This window comes from Xyrauchen texanus, chromosome 43 (genome assembly GCF_025860055.1).
Source record: "Xyrauchen texanus isolate HMW12.3.18 chromosome 43, RBS_HiC_50CHRs, whole genome shotgun sequence".
In the NCBI taxonomy this organism is placed as follows: Eukaryota; Metazoa; Chordata; class Actinopteri; order Cypriniformes; family Catostomidae; genus Xyrauchen; species Xyrauchen texanus.
In genome coordinates, this window is record NC_068318.1 from 24,489,089 (window position 1) to 24,510,662 (window position 21,574).

General features: G+C 36.5%; 4 protein-coding genes across 6 annotated transcripts; 2 read left to right on the forward strand and 2 right to left on the reverse strand.

The window, feature by feature from the left end:
- Positions 1-106: 106 nt before the first annotated feature.
- smg8 (SMG8 nonsense mediated mRNA decay factor) lies at positions 107-3,714 on the reverse strand. The gene is given in 11 exon segments (XM_052116593.1): positions 107-185; positions 187-296; positions 388-979; positions 981-1,240; positions 1,325-1,470; positions 2,241-2,545; positions 2,547-2,656; positions 2,658-3,033; positions 3,035-3,061; positions 3,063-3,576; positions 3,579-3,714. Coding segments are annotated over 11 exon segments (2,655 nt in total).
- Positions 3,715-3,850: 136 nt separating this feature from the next.
- prr11 (proline rich 11) lies at positions 3,851-8,920 on the reverse strand. 2 transcript variants are annotated; one of them, XR_007969552.1, is made up of 11 exons: positions 8,863-8,920; positions 8,511-8,620; positions 8,154-8,286; positions 7,941-8,063; positions 7,601-7,813; positions 7,379-7,465; positions 7,168-7,280; positions 7,004-7,060; positions 6,763-6,859; positions 5,055-5,452; positions 4,782-4,802 (listed from the first exon to the last, which is right to left on the reverse strand). XR_007969552.1 is itself a non-coding variant. In XM_052116498.1 (10 exons), the coding sequence occupies exons 1-10, from the start codon at positions 8,875-8,877 to the stop codon at positions 5,411-5,413; spliced, it is 990 nt and encodes a 329-aa protein (XP_051972458.1). In that variant the 5' UTR covers positions 8,878-8,920; the 3' UTR covers positions 3,851-5,410. The 2 variants fall into 2 exon arrangements, 1 of the variants encoding a protein (XP_051972458.1); XM_052116498.1 differs by having other exon boundaries at positions 3,851-5,452.
- An 824-nt stretch (positions 8,921-9,744) lies between these two features.
- Positions 9,745-12,671, forward strand: styxl1 (serine/threonine/tyrosine interacting-like 1). The gene is made up of 8 exons (XM_052116626.1): positions 9,745-9,889; positions 11,008-11,069; positions 11,217-11,316; positions 11,410-11,543; positions 11,644-11,789; positions 11,915-12,012; positions 12,119-12,231; positions 12,348-12,671. Exons 1-8 carry the CDS (start codon positions 9,787-9,789, stop codon positions 12,477-12,479), a joined length of 888 nt encoding a protein of 295 aa, XP_051972586.1. The 5' UTR covers positions 9,745-9,786; the 3' UTR covers positions 12,480-12,671.
- Positions 12,672-13,328: 657 nt separating this feature from the next.
- On the forward strand, positions 13,329-18,923 carry tmem120aa (transmembrane protein 120Aa). Of its 2 annotated transcripts, XM_052116040.1 has the most exons (12): positions 13,329-13,528; positions 14,047-14,165; positions 14,258-14,374; positions 14,689-14,748; positions 14,974-15,069; positions 15,544-15,633; positions 17,132-17,197; positions 17,505-17,566; positions 17,674-17,766; positions 17,857-17,921; positions 18,213-18,281; positions 18,582-18,923. In XM_052116040.1, exons 1-12 carry the CDS (start codon positions 13,451-13,453, stop codon positions 18,690-18,692), a joined length of 1,026 nt encoding a protein of 341 aa, XP_051972000.1. In that variant the 5' UTR covers positions 13,329-13,450; the 3' UTR covers positions 18,693-18,923. The 2 variants fall into 2 exon arrangements, with proteins under 2 accessions (XP_051972000.1, XP_051972001.1); XM_052116041.1 differs by lacking the exon at positions 14,974-15,069.
- The last annotated feature ends 2,651 nt before the right edge of the window (positions 18,924-21,574 follow it).

Consider the following 21,574-nt stretch of genomic DNA (forward strand, 5'->3'; position numbering starts at 1 on the left):
AGAAAATTTAAATCAGAAGTATGAATAAGGTAAGGCTTAATAGCTACTCATAGTCTTTTCTGTATTCTTGACTCAACAGTGCATTTAAGTGCAGTGTTAGTTTTTGCTACTGTGGAGTTGAACTAGTTGTGTTGGCATGCAGCATGCCTCTCAGCACCCTGAAGTTTGCCAGTAGCTGGTTCTCAGTCTGTCACGTAGGCATAAGGGAAGCGTAGCACCCAGAGTCCATTAGGGGGCAGCACAACCTTGGGTTGCTCCGGATGGAAGATGGGACAAGAAGGGGAGCCTGGCTGGACCTGAGTGAGAAGAGAATCAAAGTATTGTATGTAATGGAGAAAATGTTGATCATCCTTAATTGTATTAATGTTACACTTACTAACAATGTACCTATGGGTTAAGGAAAATCTCAAGAGGAGCATCAGGGACCACATCAAAAAGACGAATTAGCTGAGCAAAGTGTGGCTTGATCCCTCTGCCTTGAGCTGTAGAGAGAATGTACAAAGGCATTTCTGAATTCAAGCATCTGGTTGCTGGTTCCTTTGGCCCACCTTCTCCAAGCACTTTCACTATTTTATCAAGCACAGAACTAAGGAAGCAGCGCCCTCTACTGTCCTCATACTCAAAACCAATGAATGCACGAGCAACATCATCCCGTCTGCGGCCTCATCACATTCCCCAGCACTGCTGCGCTTTTCCAGCAGATGCTTTATTTGGGGTTGGCCATGAGGCTGGACACCCATCCAAAGGCTCCATCGATCCCACATCTTCCTCTAACCGGCTTTGTATGACAACATCCCACAGAAGGAGAAAAGAAGAGCCAGGGAGGAAACCAGGTTGCTCTAAACTGATGAGGCTGTTGTAAGCCTTAGCTGGACCGAGTTTAACAAGAGACCAACTCGAGAACTTAGGCAACAGTCCCTTGGGGCAGGCGGAATGAAGCATGCCGGGGAGATACTCCACTGTGGAAGGCTGTCTGTCTCTTCTCCTGACCTTCTGCTCAATCACCATATGTAGCAAGGCTGTCAGTAGACTGGCCCAAACTAGACTAGATCAGACTTGTGCTATCACCTGGAGTGTTAGTACTAGTCTCTTTCTCCTTCAGATGATCAGCTTCCCCTGATGGACGTACCTCTCCAGGACTGGGTGCCTCGTCACTGGCAGGGGCTGGGTCAGGTGTGCTGGCTTGGAACACAGGGAAATGTATCCTCTCCAGTTTACAGCAGCATTTCTCCTCAAGAATCTAAATGACAGAAACAGAAAGAGATTTAAAAGCAATAGGACTCAAGCAAACTCTGAAAATCTTAGGAAAACAGTAGCTCCTGACCTGATAGAAGTCAAAGTTGGCAGCCTGTATGGCAAATGGATTTTCTCTGGGGGACTGCTTCCTGCCACAGTTACAAGAACTTGTAGACCGACCCCTGCTATTGTGGTGCAGAATAGGTGGGTTATGGTCCATTTCTGGCTTCTCCCCTGGAATGTGAAAGAGAAAAGTATATTTAAGCCTCAGAGACATAGCAGCTAAACAAACAAACAAAAGGTTAAAAAACAGAACTGTAGCTGACAATCGGAACTATATTACAAAAAAAAGATTTGGTTGGAAAACAAATTTATATTGATTGTGATAGCTTGCTTAAGTCCCACAATGTTCACCTAAAAAAAAAAAAAAAAACAAGATTAATCAGGAAAAAATAAATAAAGATTACAACAAGATTTCCCCACAGATTGCATTGTTTTATGAAGTCATATAAAATTAAACCCAGAACAAAATATGTAAAAAATATATAAATCTTTTTTATAATCAGTGACTTCCTAAAAAGTGTCAGCAGCAAAATAACTGAATGAATAAACAAACAAATAAAAGAAAGATAAAGCAAAGAAAGAAAGGACAAAAAGAAGGTAAGAAAGAAAGAAGAGAAAGAAAAAGGTTGATCAAAACTAAGTGACCGCAGCAAAATAAAGCAAAGAAAGAAGGAAGACAAAAAACACAAAGGCATACAGAGTGAATGGAGCGAAAAGGATTAAAGAAAGCAAGAATAAGCAAAAAATAGAGGGAAATGAAGCGAAAAGGAGGAAAGAATGAATGCAAAGAAAGAGAGCAGCAAAAAGCGAAAGCAAGATAAGAGCAAAAGAAAGGGAAAGACAGAAAGAACTAGAGAGTGAAAGAAAATAGAGAAAAAAGTAAGAAAGAAAGAAAGATTTCTCTACTTGACAGATCTATTGTAGCCAAAGTGGATCTTTACCTGGCTTTTGAAGCAGATGAAATTTGTGCACACAGTGCTGATCTGTCAGGCTGCGCTCCTCACAGAGCTGATGTCCATTACTCCAGAATTTGTAGCAATCGTCATGAAGCTGTAAGGCATATCTCTGGAAGGCGATTCCTCTTGCATGCTGGCTGTACTCTCTTAATGCCCGTGCCAGCTGATTCTTATGCACTGTTGTGGTGTAATTATGGGGAAGGTTTGACTGATACGCACTGTGAGTCAAGGGCAAGGCTTTCTGACACCTGTTTTCTGAGAAATTTGCATCTGCATCAAGAAATCCCTCCTTTGAACTGCCCCTGCACCTTGAAGGAGAGCTCTGCTGCTTCATCTTCACTGTTCTCTATCAAGACCTGATAAAGTCTGTATGCAACATGCACCCATTTGGAATAGGTTGGCTAACACGAAGTGTGAGGGATGCGCATTGCGACCTACACCTTCATCAAAGCCTTTCTTAGTCAGTACCAGCTCCACGTGCTGCCAAAGAAACTCCTTGAAGGTGCAATCCACTAACTGACCCCCTGAATACAGGCTACTGCTTTCCACATGAAAAGAGGGCTGCCTATTAGAGTTACGCATCTGTTGGTAGCGCCTTTCATACTCTCTCAGGACACAGTAGGACTGCAGGTGTCCCAGCAGAGAACTGATGGGGTCCTTATCTGGTCCTGGCACTACATAAACAAAAGCCTGGTTGGCAGGCACTGTAAATAGACGGTTACTACTCTGGTTGGTAAGTACACGACTTTTCCGGAATATCCTGTATATCTGACCCTCCATGCTGCAGCCGCATTCTAGGGGAGTGCAGTGCAGTCCAAGCCATTGCCAACCATGTCAGAGAAACTCACTCTGAGTGCTCCGTTCATCTGGAACACGAACAGCAGGCGTGGAGGGCACGGCCGACAGTTTAATTTCCATTCTTTGGAGACGGGCAAATCTTTGATCTCGGCGCGCATCTGTGGAAGCGCTTTTTGACGTAGCGCGTCCAAAGCGCGAAACATTCTATTTTAAGTAACGTCAAACGAACATGTTGGATGCACCAGGAGAAGAACATGACACAGTGAGAACAGATACAGCAGCTGCAAACAGTGATCTTTCTCAGCCGCCTTCCAAACCTCATGCGATTCTGCATGACCCAAACCCACTGTTAACGATTCGCACGCCCGAATTAGCTGGCAGTTATCTAAAACAGATGTTAATACCAGATAAAGTACACTGTTATCCTGATTATAATACGACTGGATCGATGCTCCTCTGCCCGGGCTGTCAGTGTCGTTGCTCCCGAAGAGAGAAAAAATATGTTTTTCTCCTAAAATGTTTAAAGAGAATATTTTGTTGATCCCGGTTGCATCGCGCTTTTCCCAAATATGCCCAATACAGGAACGCCTTCATCTTTGTCGTGCGCGTCCTCTATTATTTCTGATTGCAACAGTGCTCCGATGTTCATGGGCACCGTCATCGTGGCTGGCTGGATACAGAAACAAGTGGGTGGGATGTGGAGATGAAAACATTTCTGTGAGTTTCTGGCTTAAAGGATTTTTCCGTGTCCAGGACAAGTCAAAGAGATAGTTCACCCCAACACGAAAATTCTCTGATCATGTGTATGACTTTTATTCTTTTGCAGAACACAAACGAAGATTTTCAGAAGAACATTTCAACTCCAACATTCAACGGCAGTGAATGTAACCAAAATAAAAAAGCAATCCATATGACTCCAGTGGTTAAATCCATGTCCTCAGAAGCAATAGGATAGGTGTGGGTGAGAAACAGATTTTTGTACACTGAATTCCCCAAAAAAAGAATCTTCTTCTATGAAACATAACCTTTAATTAATACTTCACAATTGCTATTGTTTTTAAACATTGCACAAAATCTGTCATGCCACAAAACATTTTTTTTTTAACTGATTACAATTACTAATTGTAATTTTGAAACATGTATAAAATCATGACCACTCACGTGAGATGAGGACTCATATCCATAGTCATATCAGTAACCTTATAAAAGCGGTTTTATTCCACATATGGAAGGGCCCTCATGGGAGCTGCCATTTTAAAAACCACATTAAGCTGAATACTACTCTTAATCTCAGTAACTGTCTTGTTATTGGACACTTTCACTCTTGGTTTAAAATTAATCATGGCTGATTGTGAATTTCAACTATGGCATTTGTAACTAAAAACTTGATTTTGAATGATGCTGCATCCACACCACAAAGTGTCACTGTAAATCCAAAATGACACAAAAGTAACAAAAAGTTACTGAGTGCACCTTTAAGGGGGAAAATTTTTTTTTTGAAGGGATTAACTTTATAACCTATGTTTATACTACTATTGAAGTATTATGTGCTTCTACAATGCTTGTCCTATATTTATTCAAATAGATATTGTTCCAATATTTATTAAACATTTTGCATTTGTTTCATTACAATAATATGTTTGGAATCCAAATAAAAAATGGCTTTAGAAAATATTGCAAAAGACCCTAAAAAAAAGTGAGACATGGTAAAATATAATTAAACAATTTGGTGTCACAGCCCAACCCCACCTGTAAACGTAAAAAAAAGACACAAATAAAAAACATGACGGCATCCTGAATCTTACAAAGTTACTGGGCTTCAAGTTTTTCTGTGTACATAAGACACCACCGGTGTACTGCATTTATAGATCAACCGGACTGCATCACCTCTGTGCAAGCTTCAACACACAGTATTAAGTTATATATTTTACAGAGTTATATCATATTCTGTTACAATGACTCTGAGCATCATATTGTGTGCTTCTACTAATTATACCATACCTTGACAAGCCATATCTAACAACATGATGTGCAACAGGCTTTCATACAGTATGCAGTTGTTCTACTTTATCTGAAAAAAACAAAAAGCCTTACAAAGTGGATGATGACCTTTAAAGGAGCAAGAGGCAAATTTCACAAGCAGCAATTAGTAACATATCACACTGTCATGTCACATAAAATACAACATTAGTGATGACAGCATGAAAATCAGTGGAAACAATTAGGCAAGTACATCACAGTCAACGTGTTAAAAACAAACATATAAAAAAACAAAACAAACACTTTGTTATTGTTTTACCAAAAGGCAATGCATTGTGCAGTAACAATAAAATGTAAAAAAGGACAAATTTATTTGCTTAGACAGCCTTGATTGGTGATAGTCCTTTTGTTAAAGCATTCTGTAAAGATGTTCAAAGAAAAGATTGATTTTCAAGCCTTAAAATCTTCATTTATGCTTTATATAAATACATTTCCTTAACCTCCTGAGACCCAAGCACGACTGCTATGTGCATTTTACATTTCCCTTTTTTTTTGTTACAGGTAGCCCCTAGTTAACCAGCGGAAGAAATATATGATACATATATCTTTTTTTTTAGAACAGTTTTCCTAAAACAATATGTCCTCATATAAGGACAGCAGGACAAAGTTGTGAAATTTTATATAATACCAAGCTACAGAAAATCAGATTTAAATATATATATATATATATATATATATATTTTTTTTAATGTTTATTATGTTCCAAGGAGTGTTGGTTATTCATGTTTTTGAGACATTACAGCTGATTTTCTATAAAGCTGCTTTGGAACAATGTGTATTAGGAAAAGCACAAAAAAATTATTTGACTTTTATGTTACAATGTTTTCTTCTACTTTGGCAACAAAATCTCAATGTTTCTCTTTGCAATGTCAAACAAACAATTGATAGCATTGCTGAAGCATTTTACTACTCAGAAATTAGCATAAATAATTCAGATTCAAAGTAATGGCCAGCATCATCCTATCTTAATTAGCATAAATAATTCAGATTCAAAGTAATGGCCAGCATCATCCTATCTTTGCCAACCATGTTCAAATAAAATGATACATTATAAATTAATTAAATTCTGAATCTATGTACTGATTACCATTGTCCCATATCTGCCAAATATGTTGAGTGGTCCAAATATCATCTGCAGCCTGAAACTGAGCTTTTGGTTGGATGCTAGGAGTGAATGCACTTAGCTGCATAGGAAAGCTATAGGATGCTCCCTTGCTCCCCATTTAGTGAATAACTTAACCTCCAGTGTGCTGTCTGTCTGCACTGGTCTAAGAACAGTTAAAAATGCACCTTATTTTAATCCTAACTATATAAAGCCTCTGAAAGCGACATTTTTCAGCTTTTGGATGAACCCATTGGTGTTCAATGTGATAATGCACAGTGAATCTAGGATTTCTCATAGAAAAAATGGCCCTATAGTCAACGTCACTGTGCGGATTCACGATAATTTTTTATATGGCATATTGGATAAAACTAGAGACTAATCTTTTGACTCAACAGGTTTCAATGTAAACACTTAATTAAATGAAATGATGTATAGCGAAGAAAAAAAACGTAGTCTACGCAGAAGGACGAGGGGTCGCACAAGGTTAAGATGGAAGTAGAAATTTCTTAAAAAGAATGTATTTTGTAAATTGTGATAAACATTTATGAAAAAGCTGTTACATACCATGTGATTGTTTCCAAAAGCTTTGGTCATTCTTGGACCAAGGCTTGAATCCATCTTCTCATTCTCTTTGTTAAACAATGGTGTACCACCAGGACTCCTGAGAAGTAACAATACGCCAGATATTACAAAAGTTCTCAATTATACATGCTGTTTGTAATTTCAAACATGAGGCAATAAAATGCTTCCTATAAGTGTAGCCTATTTTAAAGCAAGCCATGTCTTAAAGTGAAGTTAATCTTACCTGTTCATGACTTTTCGAAGTGGTACCCGAAGATTCATTGGACTTTTGGTTGGTGTCCTAAAGAGAACAGCACCAAAAAAAAAAAAAAAAAGAAAATTAGCAAGCAAAAACCATTGCAATGTTTTAAACCAAATTAAACATTTGTGAGGCAGGCAGAACTTCACCTGCCGAGGCTTGACCTGAACTTTAATGGGAGTTCAGAATGAGAACGTCGTAAACGGACTTTCTGCAAGTCTGCGAGTGTGACCAAAGGAGATCTTTTTCTGTCTGGAGACACCTGTAAAACAACATGCTCTCATTCCTCCAGCCATCAACAATATCAACTAAATGCAGCACTGGATGGAAAACATAATGAGGACATGATAAATTATTCACCAGAGTTTTATGGCTTACAGACACCCTTCTAAGCCGTACTGCCTGAAGATCATGGAGCGTAACTGCAACAGGGCCATCTCTCTTCTCCTGTTGTTAATAAAGCCACAACATCCATAACTTACTAATAAAGCAAAATAATTTGAACAATAATATAGCTACCATATGAAAACATGCAACTGAGATGCAATATTAATTTTCACTTTTGTAGCAATTGACCATTACTTTCAGAAGCGTGGTTTGAGCAGTCTTGATGGGGAATACGACCAGTTTTGGAACAGCAAGTTTTGATGGAAGTGGAGGAGGAGGAGGAGGTGGTGGTGGTGGTGGTAGAGGAGGAGGTGGAGGAGGAAGTGAGACAGGTAGACGAGGTGTAGACAGGTTAATACCATTAAGTAAATCACTATTAGCACCCGCAGTTTTGGCTTCTCGAGACAGCTGAAATGTAAATGAGACAAAAGGTTCTTCTTACAAACTCTATTTGTCAACTTTTTATGCACATTACAAGCATAGGTATTTTGTGAAAAAATAATCTGTTCAGTCAGTCAAATACAAATGTGCAAACCTTCAGAGCTGAATGCAATAGTGCTATTTCCCTTTGTAGCTCATCTACTTTTTGATGAAGGGACTCCACACGATCTGCATAGCCTCTCCAGAAAAGACAGACATTTAGAAATCCCGAACAGGTCTGAGAAATGAGCAGGTTAGAAATTAATCTGAAATACAACGGCCTTAAAAGTCAATTCAATTATTCCCATGAAACCAAACAGAAACTTACTCGATAAATTGTCTTGATGCATTTTTGCATAATTCCTCCAACTGCAAAAAACAGAGCTCCAACTCTTCTAGACAGTTTAGTAGCTTGAACACTGGTCTCCTCCTTTGTCTCCACCTTTGTGTTGTTGTTTGGACTAGATGAAACCATTCCCAGAAAGTAAAGTAAGTGTAGGCCTATATACAAATATTTACATCCATAACATATACATGTGCATGATCTGTGGTACAACATCCCAAAACAGAACTCAACTAGTTAATATGTATACGAAACTACTGTAAATACATATAATTATTTATTTGTAAATACATATAATTATTATAAAAAAATGTTGCGTGTATAAAATGGACTGTTACTCACGCAGGAGCCGTTAGGGTGGCAGGAAACCCATCTGGCTGCTTACTCTTTATGGCAAAACGTCGACTGCTGCCATTTCTCTTCCTCCGCCGCTGAAACAATCTGCTCAGGCCCTGCAGACAAGTTACAAATCGTATGACAATTCGCAATTTCTAAAACAAACTGCAGACAGTACGAAGCTACAAACACCACATGCATGCAACAGGGTGTTCGCCAAGAGGTGTGTGTATTATGCACTTTCTGCGAATATTTACAATGCAATATGTTATAATTATATCAAGCTTCAAAAACAACACAAATATTTTACATGTACGCAAATATATGACAAAGAAAATAACCAGAAGTAACAACATACCTTGAATCCAGCCATATCAGCAGCTGCTGACAGCTGTGTGCAGTGTGCCTGATTTTGAAAATCGTTCAGTTGCGTTTAACAACCAATAGGAGCGCGCATGAAGTGCAGAGAGGCGGGTCTTGAAAATTTATTGGTTAAGAAAGGTTGCGTCTGAAACCAGGAAAATGCTGCCCCCGGAGGCTGTATATGGAGGTTGAAAGGAATAAAGGCATGTCCGAGTCCAATGTCTGCGTCACAACTGTCTACTGAGATACCTTCATCTGATCGATTTTTGAAGGCAGCATAGATGCTACCTATAAAGTCCCACAATCCTGTGCTCCCGAATCCATGGCGGTTGAGCACAAAAAAAAATGGCGGCCGAAGAGGCATTTCATAGCCAATTTGTGTATAAATGTACGTTTTTATTAACTTTTTCCAACTTTTATTGAATTTCTAGCGAGAAAGTAGTATTGTTGTTATTAAATATATGCTTTGTTATCGCCAACACTCTCTTGATTTTGTTCTAGGTTATTAGACTTTTGTAGTTCTGTTGGCTGAATGAAGAAGACGCTTAACCATTAGTGGACACAAGATGGCGTTAATCAGTTGCTGGCATCCTAGCAGTGACATGACCTTACGCTGTCTGTTGAGTCATTAGGGCAGCGAGGCAACAAGACTGTTACGACATTTGGTTTCGGACGCAGCCAAAGACGGAAAGCGGAGCGCTTTCCACCAATCAGGACTGTTTTTGTTCGTTACCATGACAGCAGAGTAAACAACTGCTCTCTAAGGAAGTTTGTCAGTAAGCAATAAGAAATTGATCGATAACTTTTATCTCAAAAACACAAGTAAAATAAGCATTCTTGTAAATCAAGGCGTTATATACGTTCGAATTGAGCAAATACCTTTTTGTTAGGAGACATAGAGGAAGCCACAGTGGTCGCAATGGCTGGAAAAGTTCTTTGTGAAGCAACAGAACTGTACAACATCCTAAATCAATACACTCGTCTATCGAGGCTTGCAGATATCAACTTTCTTTGTCTGATTGGTAAGAATTAGAGGGTCATTCCTCTTATTTCATGTAAAACCAACTACACATTGTATACAGATGTGTTCAATAATAATTCTACAACCAAAAATGGACAGAATGTATGTTACAAGAATAGTTCACCCAAAAATGTTTTCTCATCATTTACTCACCGTCATGCCATCCCAGATGTGTTTGATTTTCTTTCTTGTAAACAGCACAAACAAATATTTTTAAAAGAATATTTGTGCTTTGTCGGTCTATACAGTGCATGTGAATGGTGACCAAATCTTTGAAGCTCTAATAAGCAGATAAAGGCAGCATAAAAGTAATCCATACTACTCCAGTGGTTTGATCCATCTGGTTTGGGTGCGAACAGACCAAAATGTATCTCCTTATCACTGTGCATCTTGCCATAGCAGTCTCTAGGCACCACTCTAGGAGGTGTAATCGATCTTGAAATAATGATTGTGCCTAGAGACCGCTATGGCAAGATCCACAGTGTAAAAGGAGTTACATTTTTGGTCTGTTCTTACCACCAATCCTAAAAGATAACTTCAAAACACATGGTTAAAACAACTAGAGTAATATGGATTACTTATATGCTGCCATTATGTGCCTTTTGGAGCTTCAAAGTCACCATTCACTTGCACTGTATAGACCTAGCTGAGAGATTTTTCTATAAATATTCGTTTGTGTTCTACAGAAGAAAGAAAGTCATAGACATCTGGGATGGCATGAGGGTGAGTAAATGATGAGAGAATTAAAATGTTTGGATGAACTACCCCTTTAAGAATGATGGATAAACCATATTTTTCTTTGACACAGATAATTGACAGTGTTCATGTATATATATATATATAAAAAAATATACATATAAATGTATAATATATATGTATAAATATATATATAAAATTATAAAAAAAAGAGAACATAAAAGTGAAATTTCAACAGGAAAAATAAGACACTAATGCACTGGTATGCATATATATATATATATATATATATATATATAAAATTAGCATACCAGTGCATTAGTGTCTTTTTTTTCCTGTTGAAATTTCACTTTTTATGTTCTCTTTTTTTTATAATTATGGATTAAAACATCAACAACAATAATCGTTGTCTTATTTCTTCAGATGCCCGTCCAGCAGAAGCGTATTACTTCAGCCACATCATTACTGCCAGAAATGCAAAATGGGTTTGTTTCAGTTTCATGTGTTCGTTCACTAAATAAAATGGGTTTCTAATTGAGGATCGTTTGTGTCTTTTTGGTAAGTTCTAGTATCCTTCAAAATGAAATCTCTATAAAATATCATGTTTCTCTTTTCGCTCTCTGATTGCAAAGGATTCTGAAGGAAAGTTTGTTATTCCCATGGATATTGAGGTTGAAAGTATGAGATACATCATTGTATATGATAGCAGCACTGATTCTTTGTTGGATTCAGGTAAGAGCACTAGGTAACTAGCAAATTTTTTCTAACATGATATGAACTCTGCTATAATTGCTATTACAATGCTGATGAGGTTTGTTTTTACAGGTCCGGCCACAGACTATGCAGACAGCCTTGCAAAAGCGAGCCGCTTTCCCATTCAGATTCTAAATGGGGGCTATGAGAAGTTTTCTGCACTCTATCCTTTCCTAAGAACACACAAAATTCTTTATACAATTAGGGTATTTCTATTTACAGATCATTTTTACCATTTTGCTGTTGTTCTTACAGTTTATAAATGTATTAAACCATTAATAATTTTTAAAATACATATATCCATAGGAATTGGAGAGCTTGGAGCCCTATCCTGTGGAAATTTTACCAGGCCAGCTTTACATGGGAGATTATAGGCAGGCAACGAATCTTCAAATCCTCAAAGATCTAAAATTGAATGCACTTGTCAATCTCTCTGATGAATGCAGTCTAATGTGAGCTGTCATATATGTAGGCATAGCATTTGTTGCCATTCAATTCAATTTAAGCTTACCACTGCCCAAACAGCCCCTTTCTGCATTTTGTAATGGACCTATGAACTGATTGTTTTGCACACTAGGTTTAAAAAGGCAAAATGCACTGTCCTACACATCCGAATTGCAGATTCTGAAAAGGCAGATTTGTTAACATCGTTTGAGAGACTGTGTGTTTTCATTGGTAAGTACTGTGGCATATTTAACACTAAACGGCCTGATACTTAGTATACTGAACAATTTGGCAATACATTGTATTTTAAACTGACTGTGGCCGTTAAATATTTTAGATTCACATCTCAATAGTGCTTCTTGTGTTATGATATTCTCTACTCTTGGGATAAGCCGAAGCTGTGCTGTAGCAATGGCATATCTTATACATCATCGCAAATACATGCTGAAGGTAATGCTTTTTATTTTTTACATTTCCAATTTTCTATTTGCACTGATGTTATTGGGAGGTGCTTTCATACCAAAGTAGCACTTCTTATTACCACAAGTTATTTCTTAATATTTCAGGAGGCATGGAATCATATTCAGCAATGCAAAGCCAACATGAGGCCAAATCGAGGATTTGTGCAACAACTGTCTGACTGGGAACTTCAGATTCTTGGGCAGAGAATTACAGATATTGCAGAGCCCAACTACTAACAACAATCAAACTTAACAGAAACAATGCAGTTCTTTTACACTGTACATTTAATTACAGTGAATCAGTGATGATTCCATATCATGCATTTTTATTTATACATTAATAAATACAGTAAAGGTAGTAAATCATTAATACATAATTTACTGAGTAAACAGTAAACCTACTATACAGACAGTGGAAGAAAGTGGAAACAAGTGTTAAGCTGTCAAATAATAGCAATAGAAACACTGCACAGTACAAACATTTTAGTCTGAGCTAATCTATGACACAAAAAATAGCGACCCTAAAGTGTATTTCAAAAGACATAAAGAAACAGAATGAGAAAAATTGTAGAGTGAATGTCGTATATGTAATTTTTTTTTAAATATATGTATTTTTTTTTTTTATTAATGAACATTTTGTAAAAATCTTTTTACTAAAAGTGAAAAAGTTTGCTTAAAACATTGTGAACTGAATTATGAATAAATTAGTCAGGTCTCAGGATCAGCAAAGTTTTATTGGTATGAAAAAAAAAATCTCAACAAATAGGTTAAGTCTTTACAAAACGAATGAATATTGTAATTTTAATAAATATATTGACAGTTAATAATTTCGTATAATACGAGATTTTGCCAATAATTTAATCTCTTACCTTGAATTTATTTGGTGCCCCAAACCGCCCTTTCTTGGCAGTTCAGAGCATACATTGAGTAGGCGTGAATGGGTGGGCTAAACAAGGCAGGGCTAACGCCTAAGCAACTGTGACGTATAACCCTGGTTTTAAAGCGCTAATTGGTCAGTTTACGTGGAGGGGCGTTAGGATTACCACGGAGTCTGTATCTGATTGGTTACGCGAGTTACGAAGTCTCGTTCACAAAACAGACGTCTATCTAGATAGCGAGTTTGCCACTCAAACAACGGTAGAGTAGACAGTTATCTTCTTCACAAGTTTTCCGGGAACAGTACATTTCATCAGATACACTCTCTGGAAATGTTATTTAATCCTACCGGGTTGGCCGAATGTTTACAAGAATGGCAGGATCTGGAAAAAGACTATCAAAAGCTCCAGGTGAGCGGTCATTCTTTCTCCATTGCTAATCATAATAGCATGACTGACAGACAGCTTAACTATGAGATATGTATTTACTCGTCTCTCTTTAACACGTCTTCAATATTATATACATTATGATAATTTGATATATTAACAAAACGGAATGTAATTGTCCGCTACATATAATTCATAGTAGATTATAGAGTTAATATAAGCATTTACGAGCATCAACTGATTAGCAATGAAATCCTTGTCTAGTACCACACAGTATTTCCAGAAACCGGATATTTCTAGTTAATTACTATATAGCAATGGCAATATTATACAATGACTGACACACACACACACACACACACACACATATATGTGTGTGTGTGTGTGTGTGTGTGTGTGTGTGTGTGTGTGTGTGTGTGTGTGTATGTGTTAGTAATTAAATGTCAATAATATATAATTGTATGATTATTTAGTATATGTTACAATGAGTATTATTGTATCATGAACTATCTCCATATAATATATCAACATGTGTTGTACAGGAGACACATCGGCTCTACAAACAGAAGCTGGAAGAAGTTTCGAAGCTGCAGGACAGTTGTTCTTCTTCCATCGCACGTCAGAAGAAAAAGTTAAAGGATCTCTCCAAATCCCTGGAAGAGTCAGTCATGAGTGATATGTGCTTTAACACATTCTTAAAACGGTTGTAGACTTGCATTTTAAATTCAATTTATATTTTCTTTTCTTGTATAGATGCAGAGTGATAGCAAATCCAGATGATGTCAACGGAATAGACGGGATTCAAGAGTCCATTAGAGAAAGACCAAATGTCTTTTTTGATATGGAGGCCTTCCTGCCAAAGAAGAACGGGTAATGCAAATGAGAGATGTCTGATTTCATGACTGCCAATCCCTCCTATTGTTATCATCTCATATAATCATCTATGACTACGCAAAGCAGGTTTTTGAAAGTCAAATCTGGCTTTTCTATTACAATGCGTTTAGCAAAATGCTGTTGAATAAAAGTGGTAAAGATGAACGAATTCTAATAATAATTGTTTGAGTAATATCAGTTAATTATGAAGCAAAGTTATGTGTTTGGTCTTAAAATCTACTATTGTTTCACAGATAGTTCAAAGACATTTTTGATACTTAATGCTTATTTGATCCCTATTCTCCTTTCAGGTTATACCTCAGTCTTGTTCTTGGAAATGTGAACGTTACACTCCTTAACAAGCAGTCCAAGTATGTTCTTCCAATCTTGAAAAGAAAACAATCCTCTTTTATTAAGTATTAAAACATTCTTAAGTATTAAATGGGTTAATACCACAATAGCCTATTGATAATCATATTGTAACAGAAACTTACACATCAATGACTGATTTGAATAATGTGATTGTTATGTTAATTGTATGACTCTATCTAGCACCTAGAAGACCTATTGTCTGTATCTGTTTCTAAATTGTACAGGTTTTCCTATAAAGATGAGTATGAGAAATTCAAACTATACTTGACCGTACTGCTCTTGTTGTTCTCATTCACCTGTCGGTTTTTGGTCAGCTACAGGTATAGTGTTTATTCTTCAGGACACCAAAATTAGTTTACAAATATGAATGATTTCAAAATGTTAATGAGCTCGGTTAGCCTTTTAAGTGGGCTCATATTTACATAAACTTTTATTTTCATAATATATTTTGATTATAACAATAGATTGTCCCTTTAAAAAAAGTTTAGGAATGTTAATAGCATCACTGTACTACAGGGGCAGACTGGGAAGAGAAATCGGCCTGGGATTTTACATAGAAACACTGTCCTTTTCTGCATATGGCTTCCCCTTCAGCATATCGTTGCGCCATTTTGTGGCCTGTTCTGCATAACTCGGCAGCCCATTTGAGCTTTTTTTTTTTTACCAATCCGGTAAAAGTCCCGGATCTCCCGATGGCCAGTCTGCCCCTGCTGTACTGTATGTTACACTGCATACAAATAATTTACATAGAGAAATTATGTGTTTTATCTGCTTTGTCCTCTTGTGTTTTTCAGGGTTGTGGATGCACTTTTTAACTTCCTGTTGGTGTGGTATTATTGCACATTGACGATAAGAGAGAGCATCCTCATTAATAACGGCACTAAGTGAGAATAAATTATTATGTAGTACTTAAATTCAGTGGTTGACCATGGCTGACCCTGGACTCTGACCCCAGCTTAGCTGGGATATGTAAAAAACAAATACATTTAATTGTATTTATGCAAATATTTATGTATAATGTGTGACCAAAATAAAGGTTTCTGTCATGCCATTGCAGATGTGAATGGCTTTCTTTCTTCAGCGGAACACAAACAAAGATTTTTCTAAGAATATTTCAGCTCTGTAGGTTCATTCAATGCAAATGAATGGTGGCCAGGCCTTTGAAGCTCCAAATAGGAGATCAAGTCAGCAAAAAGTTAATCCATAAGACTCCAGTGGTTTAATCCATCTTCTGAAGCTATCCAGTTTGGTTTTGAGTGAGAACAGACCAAAATATTTCAAATTTTTCATTGTACTCTCGTGGTTAAATCTTTGTGTTCTGAAGAAAAAAAAAAAGAAAGCCGAACACATGACTTGAGGCTTGAGGGTGGGTAAATGAGAGAATTTTCATTTTGGGGTGAACTAGCCCTTAACAACAGCAAATAAGATTTTATGCATTTGGCAGACGCTTTTATCCAAAGCGGCATACAGAGCCCTTATTACAGGGACTTATTACAGGGACAATCCCCCTGGAGCAACCTGGAGTTAAGTGCCTTGCTCAAGGACACAATGGTGGTGGCTGTGGGGCTCGAACCAGCGTCCTTCTGATTACCAGATTATGTGCTTAGACCACTACACCACCACCACTCAATAAGATGTAGACAAAATTTCATAAGTGAAACCCCACTCACTTATTTTATGCAATATGTTCTTGAATTTGCATATATTTGAAAAGAAAACACCTTGAAAATAGAAAATGTTGACTATCCATTGAAAAATCTATTGGTGGATTTTGAAACTAGCACAATGGAAAGTTATAGGAATAGTTCACCCAAAAAATTAAAATTCTCTAATTATTCAAATACCCTGATGCCATCTGCCGTCTTTCTTCAGCAGAACACCAATAAAGATTTTTATAAGAAGATGGAGCTCTGTCAGGTCCTTATAATGCAAGTACATGGGTGCCAGCACTTTGATGGTCCAAAAGTCACATTTAGGCAGCATAAAATGAATCCAGGAGACTCCAGTCGATCAATTAATGTCTTCTGAAGCAAATCGTTAGGTTTATGTAAGAAACAAGTCGATATTTAAAACGTTTAATTATCGACTTGCTGCCTAAATGTGACTTTTGGACTGTCAAAATGCTGGCACCCGTTTACTTACATTATAAGGACCTGACCGAGCTCTATCTTCTAAAAATCTTTATTTGTGTTCTGCTGAAGAAAGACAGTCATACACATCTGGGATGGCATCAGGGTATGGGCTTGGCCTATATTTATTAAATAAATCCCTCCCTTATATTTGTATTTACTGTTAAGTTTTGACTACTGTATTTTTAATTACAGATTATATTAACCTAAACATTCACAGTTCAGTGTTTTTACATTATTGGCTTTGTTTCAGGATCAAAGGCTGGTGGGTGTTTCAACACTATGTTTCAACTTTTCTGTCTGGAGTAATGCTGACCTGGTACTGTATGAATAACCCAGTCTCTCTTAAACTCTGTGAGGATGTTTTTACAGTTTTATACCTTTGAATTAAAAATGTCAGGGTATTTCATTGTGGTGTGTATCTATAACTGTAACTCAGATGAGTGTTCTTCGAATACATTTTTCAAATGAAATGTTTTGAAGTAAGAATGCACCTTTGGCAGATATCTTTGTAGAGGAACAACAGAAATGTAGTGTGGGGGAGAGATGGGGCATTGAGAGGGTGAAGGAGAATTAAAGGGTATGTGTAAATGTCTGATATGCATCAACTTGTGTTTGATTTGTAGGCCTGATGGTGAACTCTACCAGCTGTTCAGAAATCAGTTCTTGTCCTACTCTATGTATATAAGTAAGACTATAACTTCTCAGAAATTACGTCTTTCTATTATATTTGCAGGTATTTGCAATTCTTGACAGAATACATAATTTATTGTGTAATTTATTGTTTTCATTTAGATTTTGTTCAGTTTCTGCAGTATTACTACCAAAGTGGCTGCTTATATAGACTTAGAGCACTTGGAGAAAGACACAACATGGACCTCACAGTTGGTGGGTAGCCTGTTGTTTTTTTTTGTCCTTTTTTCTTTACTGTGTTTAGATGTTGCATTTCATGTGTATGTGCTTGTGCTTTGTGATCAGAGGGGTTTCAGTCCTGGATGTGGAGGGGTCTGACCTTTCTCCTGCCTTTCCTTTTCTTGGGCCATGTAAGTCTGATGCTAGTTTTGTTTATCTAGTGATATTTTGCAGTAAATACCTCAATATAGTTCAGTTAATTTTGTATGGGTCTCATTGTGTTAAAAGCTTATGCTGTTGGCTCAGAGGAAAATATCTAATTTTACTGAACTGTGTAGGTTTTAGGTAGATGGATGGATGGATGCATAGATAGCTGTATAGTTAGCCATCCACCTAAAAGAGGAATTTCAGAAAAGTTCTGATGTAATATTATGTAATTGTTAGTATGCATTGGATCTAATGTTCATCTAATGTATGTCCAGTTTCTCCAGCTGTATAATGGAATTACACTCTTTCAAATGGTCCAGCTTCCAGAATGGAAAGAGTGGCAGGTCAGTGTGTTTCAAAATAACTAAGAATATTTACATGTGGATTATGTGTTCTTTAAATAAATAAATATATATTTTGGATATGTTTTAATGTATATATGAATACAATTTTGTATTTGTTAATTAAAAAACACATAAAAAAATGTTTTTTCTTTTGTGGTTATGTTGGTTTGTTCTTTGGTGATTTATATATATATATATATATATATATATATATATATATATATATATATATATATATATATATATATATATATATATATATATATATAATAGCCTATTTATATTTATTCTTCTTCTCAGGTTCTCATGTGTGGCTCAACTTTCCTTGTTTTGTTCATTGGAAACTTCTTCACGACTCTTGGTGTTGTTTACCACAAATACATGGATCAGAACAAGGCTAAAGCTTTATGAACTCTGCAAAAAGCACTGAACTCTTTCTATATTTTTGTTTTATATTCATGTTTATTTTTTAATTCAGCAAATATGAAACGTTTGTGTTATTAATATTGCAAAATGTTCTGTGTTTGTTCTCTGTGGTTGAACCACACTAAGTGAGGATTTTTCTAAATGTGTAACAAATCAAAAGGGATGGAATGTCTTTGCCTTAATGTCAAATATGGAATGTATTGTTGTTATTTATAAAATGGCTTTTACTGTTATGATGTTTTGCACATCATATGTAATATGTATGTGTCATTGTGTGTTTTCTTTACAGTTTTGTTTAAAATATCTCTGGCCTGCATTTAAGGGAATAAGAAACGGCAAGGCAATGTTTGTAACACAGTTCTTAATATCATGTGCCCTCACTGCTATTCAACACGTGACTCCACCATCATAAGAACACGTGAAAGTAGTCAGATGCCAGGAAATTTCGATTTTTTTAAGAATTGATTGATGTAACCCTGTTACACAGAAATGGGAAGTTGTAATATCTCTTTAGTTATTTTAGAAGAATGTGGTTCCCTTATAAAACGTCCTGGTCAGGGTTTGTTCCACTGTAAAAAGGCAGTCCACTATATCAACTTGAATTACTTAGCTAATTTACTTGTTAAGAATTCACCCCATGAATCTTAACAATACTTTAAATTATATGATTTACGATTAAACTGCCATTGCAGCTGTGCTTGCTAAATTACCCTGAATAATTAAGGCCATGTCTGTTGAAGAGAAAGAAGTCCTTAGTTACTGATAGAATACAGATGACTTTTATTCATGCTAGTAAAAGTGACAAGTCATACGGTGCTAACTTAAATACTCATTCAAAATAGTGCCATATTTTATTTTTGATGAGAATTGAGAACAAGGCTGTGAGGGATAGACTAGTCTCTTGACTTTCTTCTGTGCCATCAGCTGTATAAAGCTCTAAGATAACTTGTGTTTTCTGTAATTGTATAAGCTGATTTTTTTTCCATATGAAAAATCAACACCAATATAAAAAGTCCAAACAATTTAAGAGACTGTATCTCTGTAAATCCCTCACAACCACGTTTTCATTCCCGTCAAAAGTTTATATGGCGCAACTATAAATAAGGTGGGGTTTGGGGTGCGTTGCTGCAGCATTCTCTTTGGCGCCTTGTAGCAGGTGGCACCCTAGGCGACCGCCTAGTTCGCCTATGACTAGAAACGGCCCTGTCTAGGAGCTTTTTACAGCTTAATACTGTTCGTGCCACTGAATAGATGTAAATCTATCCTTCACAGCCTCGTTTTCATTCCCATTAAAAATGAAAGATGGTGCTAGCGTGAATAAGGTCTTTTAGACAAATTGTTTTGTTCCTTGCACATTTCAATAAAAAGCAGTCAGAGATTTAAATAACGTTATATTTGTACAATATGAATAGCCACTAACACAGACAACAAGGTCTTGACATCTGTTGTGGTAGATTTGTTAAGCATGTGGGTTACACAAGAGATCAAAGCTGATTCTTCAAAGTACTTCAACGAATGCCATAGTTTTTAAGAGGTTAATTTTTATTTGATTCATTGTATTATTATTTTTGTTCGCTGTAGGTACGTGCCATAGCTGGTGATATTACGCAAAATGAAGTTTATATTAAATGGAAATTAATGACAGTCCTTCAAAGCAAAGCCTATTTATTAGTTGATTGAGTTCAAACAACATTCAAAAAAGGGCACAACAAAGTCAAAGTAGTGAAATATTTGTTGTTGTTGTTGTTGTTGTTTTTGTCAAAATCCTTATTCACAGCAGCGCCATCTTTGATTTTTAACAGGAATGACAAGGAGGCTGTGAGGGATAGACTTACAGTCTCTTCAATGGACTGTACAGCAGTTTTAAAAGTTTTTGGGAACGTTCTGTGGACAAAACATTGAGAAAACATATTTCTAAGAGCATTAAGTAGACAAAAAATATCAGATGTGATCTAGGAGCGTTTTACAGGTTATACCATGCGTGTCATTGAAGAGATGTAAGTCCATCCCTCACAGCATCGTTGTCATGTATGGAATGATATTCCGGACATTATTCAAAAGGAATTGCAAATTGTATATATGCATTTGCGTTTTCAATTTGTGGACGCATAAAATGTGACATAATCCAAACGCAATTGCAAATCGCGCATTACGGTTTGCATTTTCGTTTAAGCGAACGCACAGTGACTGCCAAATTTCAAATGGAAAAGCAAAGTCCGTTTGCAACTGTGTTTCCCATATCTTACGAGTTTTGGCCCTGTATTTAAATAGCAATTTCAATTACCACGTCTGCTTTTTCACTTTCTCAGCGTCGCGTATGTAGATGAATTAGCAACACACTTTGCAAGAACAATGTGAATTTTGTTTCTTTGGTTAAACCTTTTTATTTTTCCATGATGTGTTGACATATCCATGGAACTGTATAGTGTGAATTTGTAATGTCCTACAGTAATGTGTGAGTTCTTTTTGTTCTGAACTGGAAATAAAAAAGTGCAATGTTTTAGAAAAAATTATAAAATAACCGCCCCCCTATTGAATCGTCATATAATCATTTTTAGTTATTTTTGTATTGTTTATTCTCTATTTATCTTTTATTATGGCTCTCTATAAAATGTTGGCCTGTCATGTGTTCAACAGATTCAATCCACGTTCAATAGAAATTATTTATTTTTGGAACAGTAAAAAAGCTTTTGTACATTTTTGTATATTATTAAAGCATAATTCTTAACAGTGATCTGCTGACAAAATAAGATAAATGGCAAAATATCGGTATTGTGCTATAGTTTGTTGTTAAAATCATTATGGTGCATCCCTAATTTAGTTTTCTCTCTAATTGCTGGCAGGGGTGTAGCAGTCATTTTAAAAGT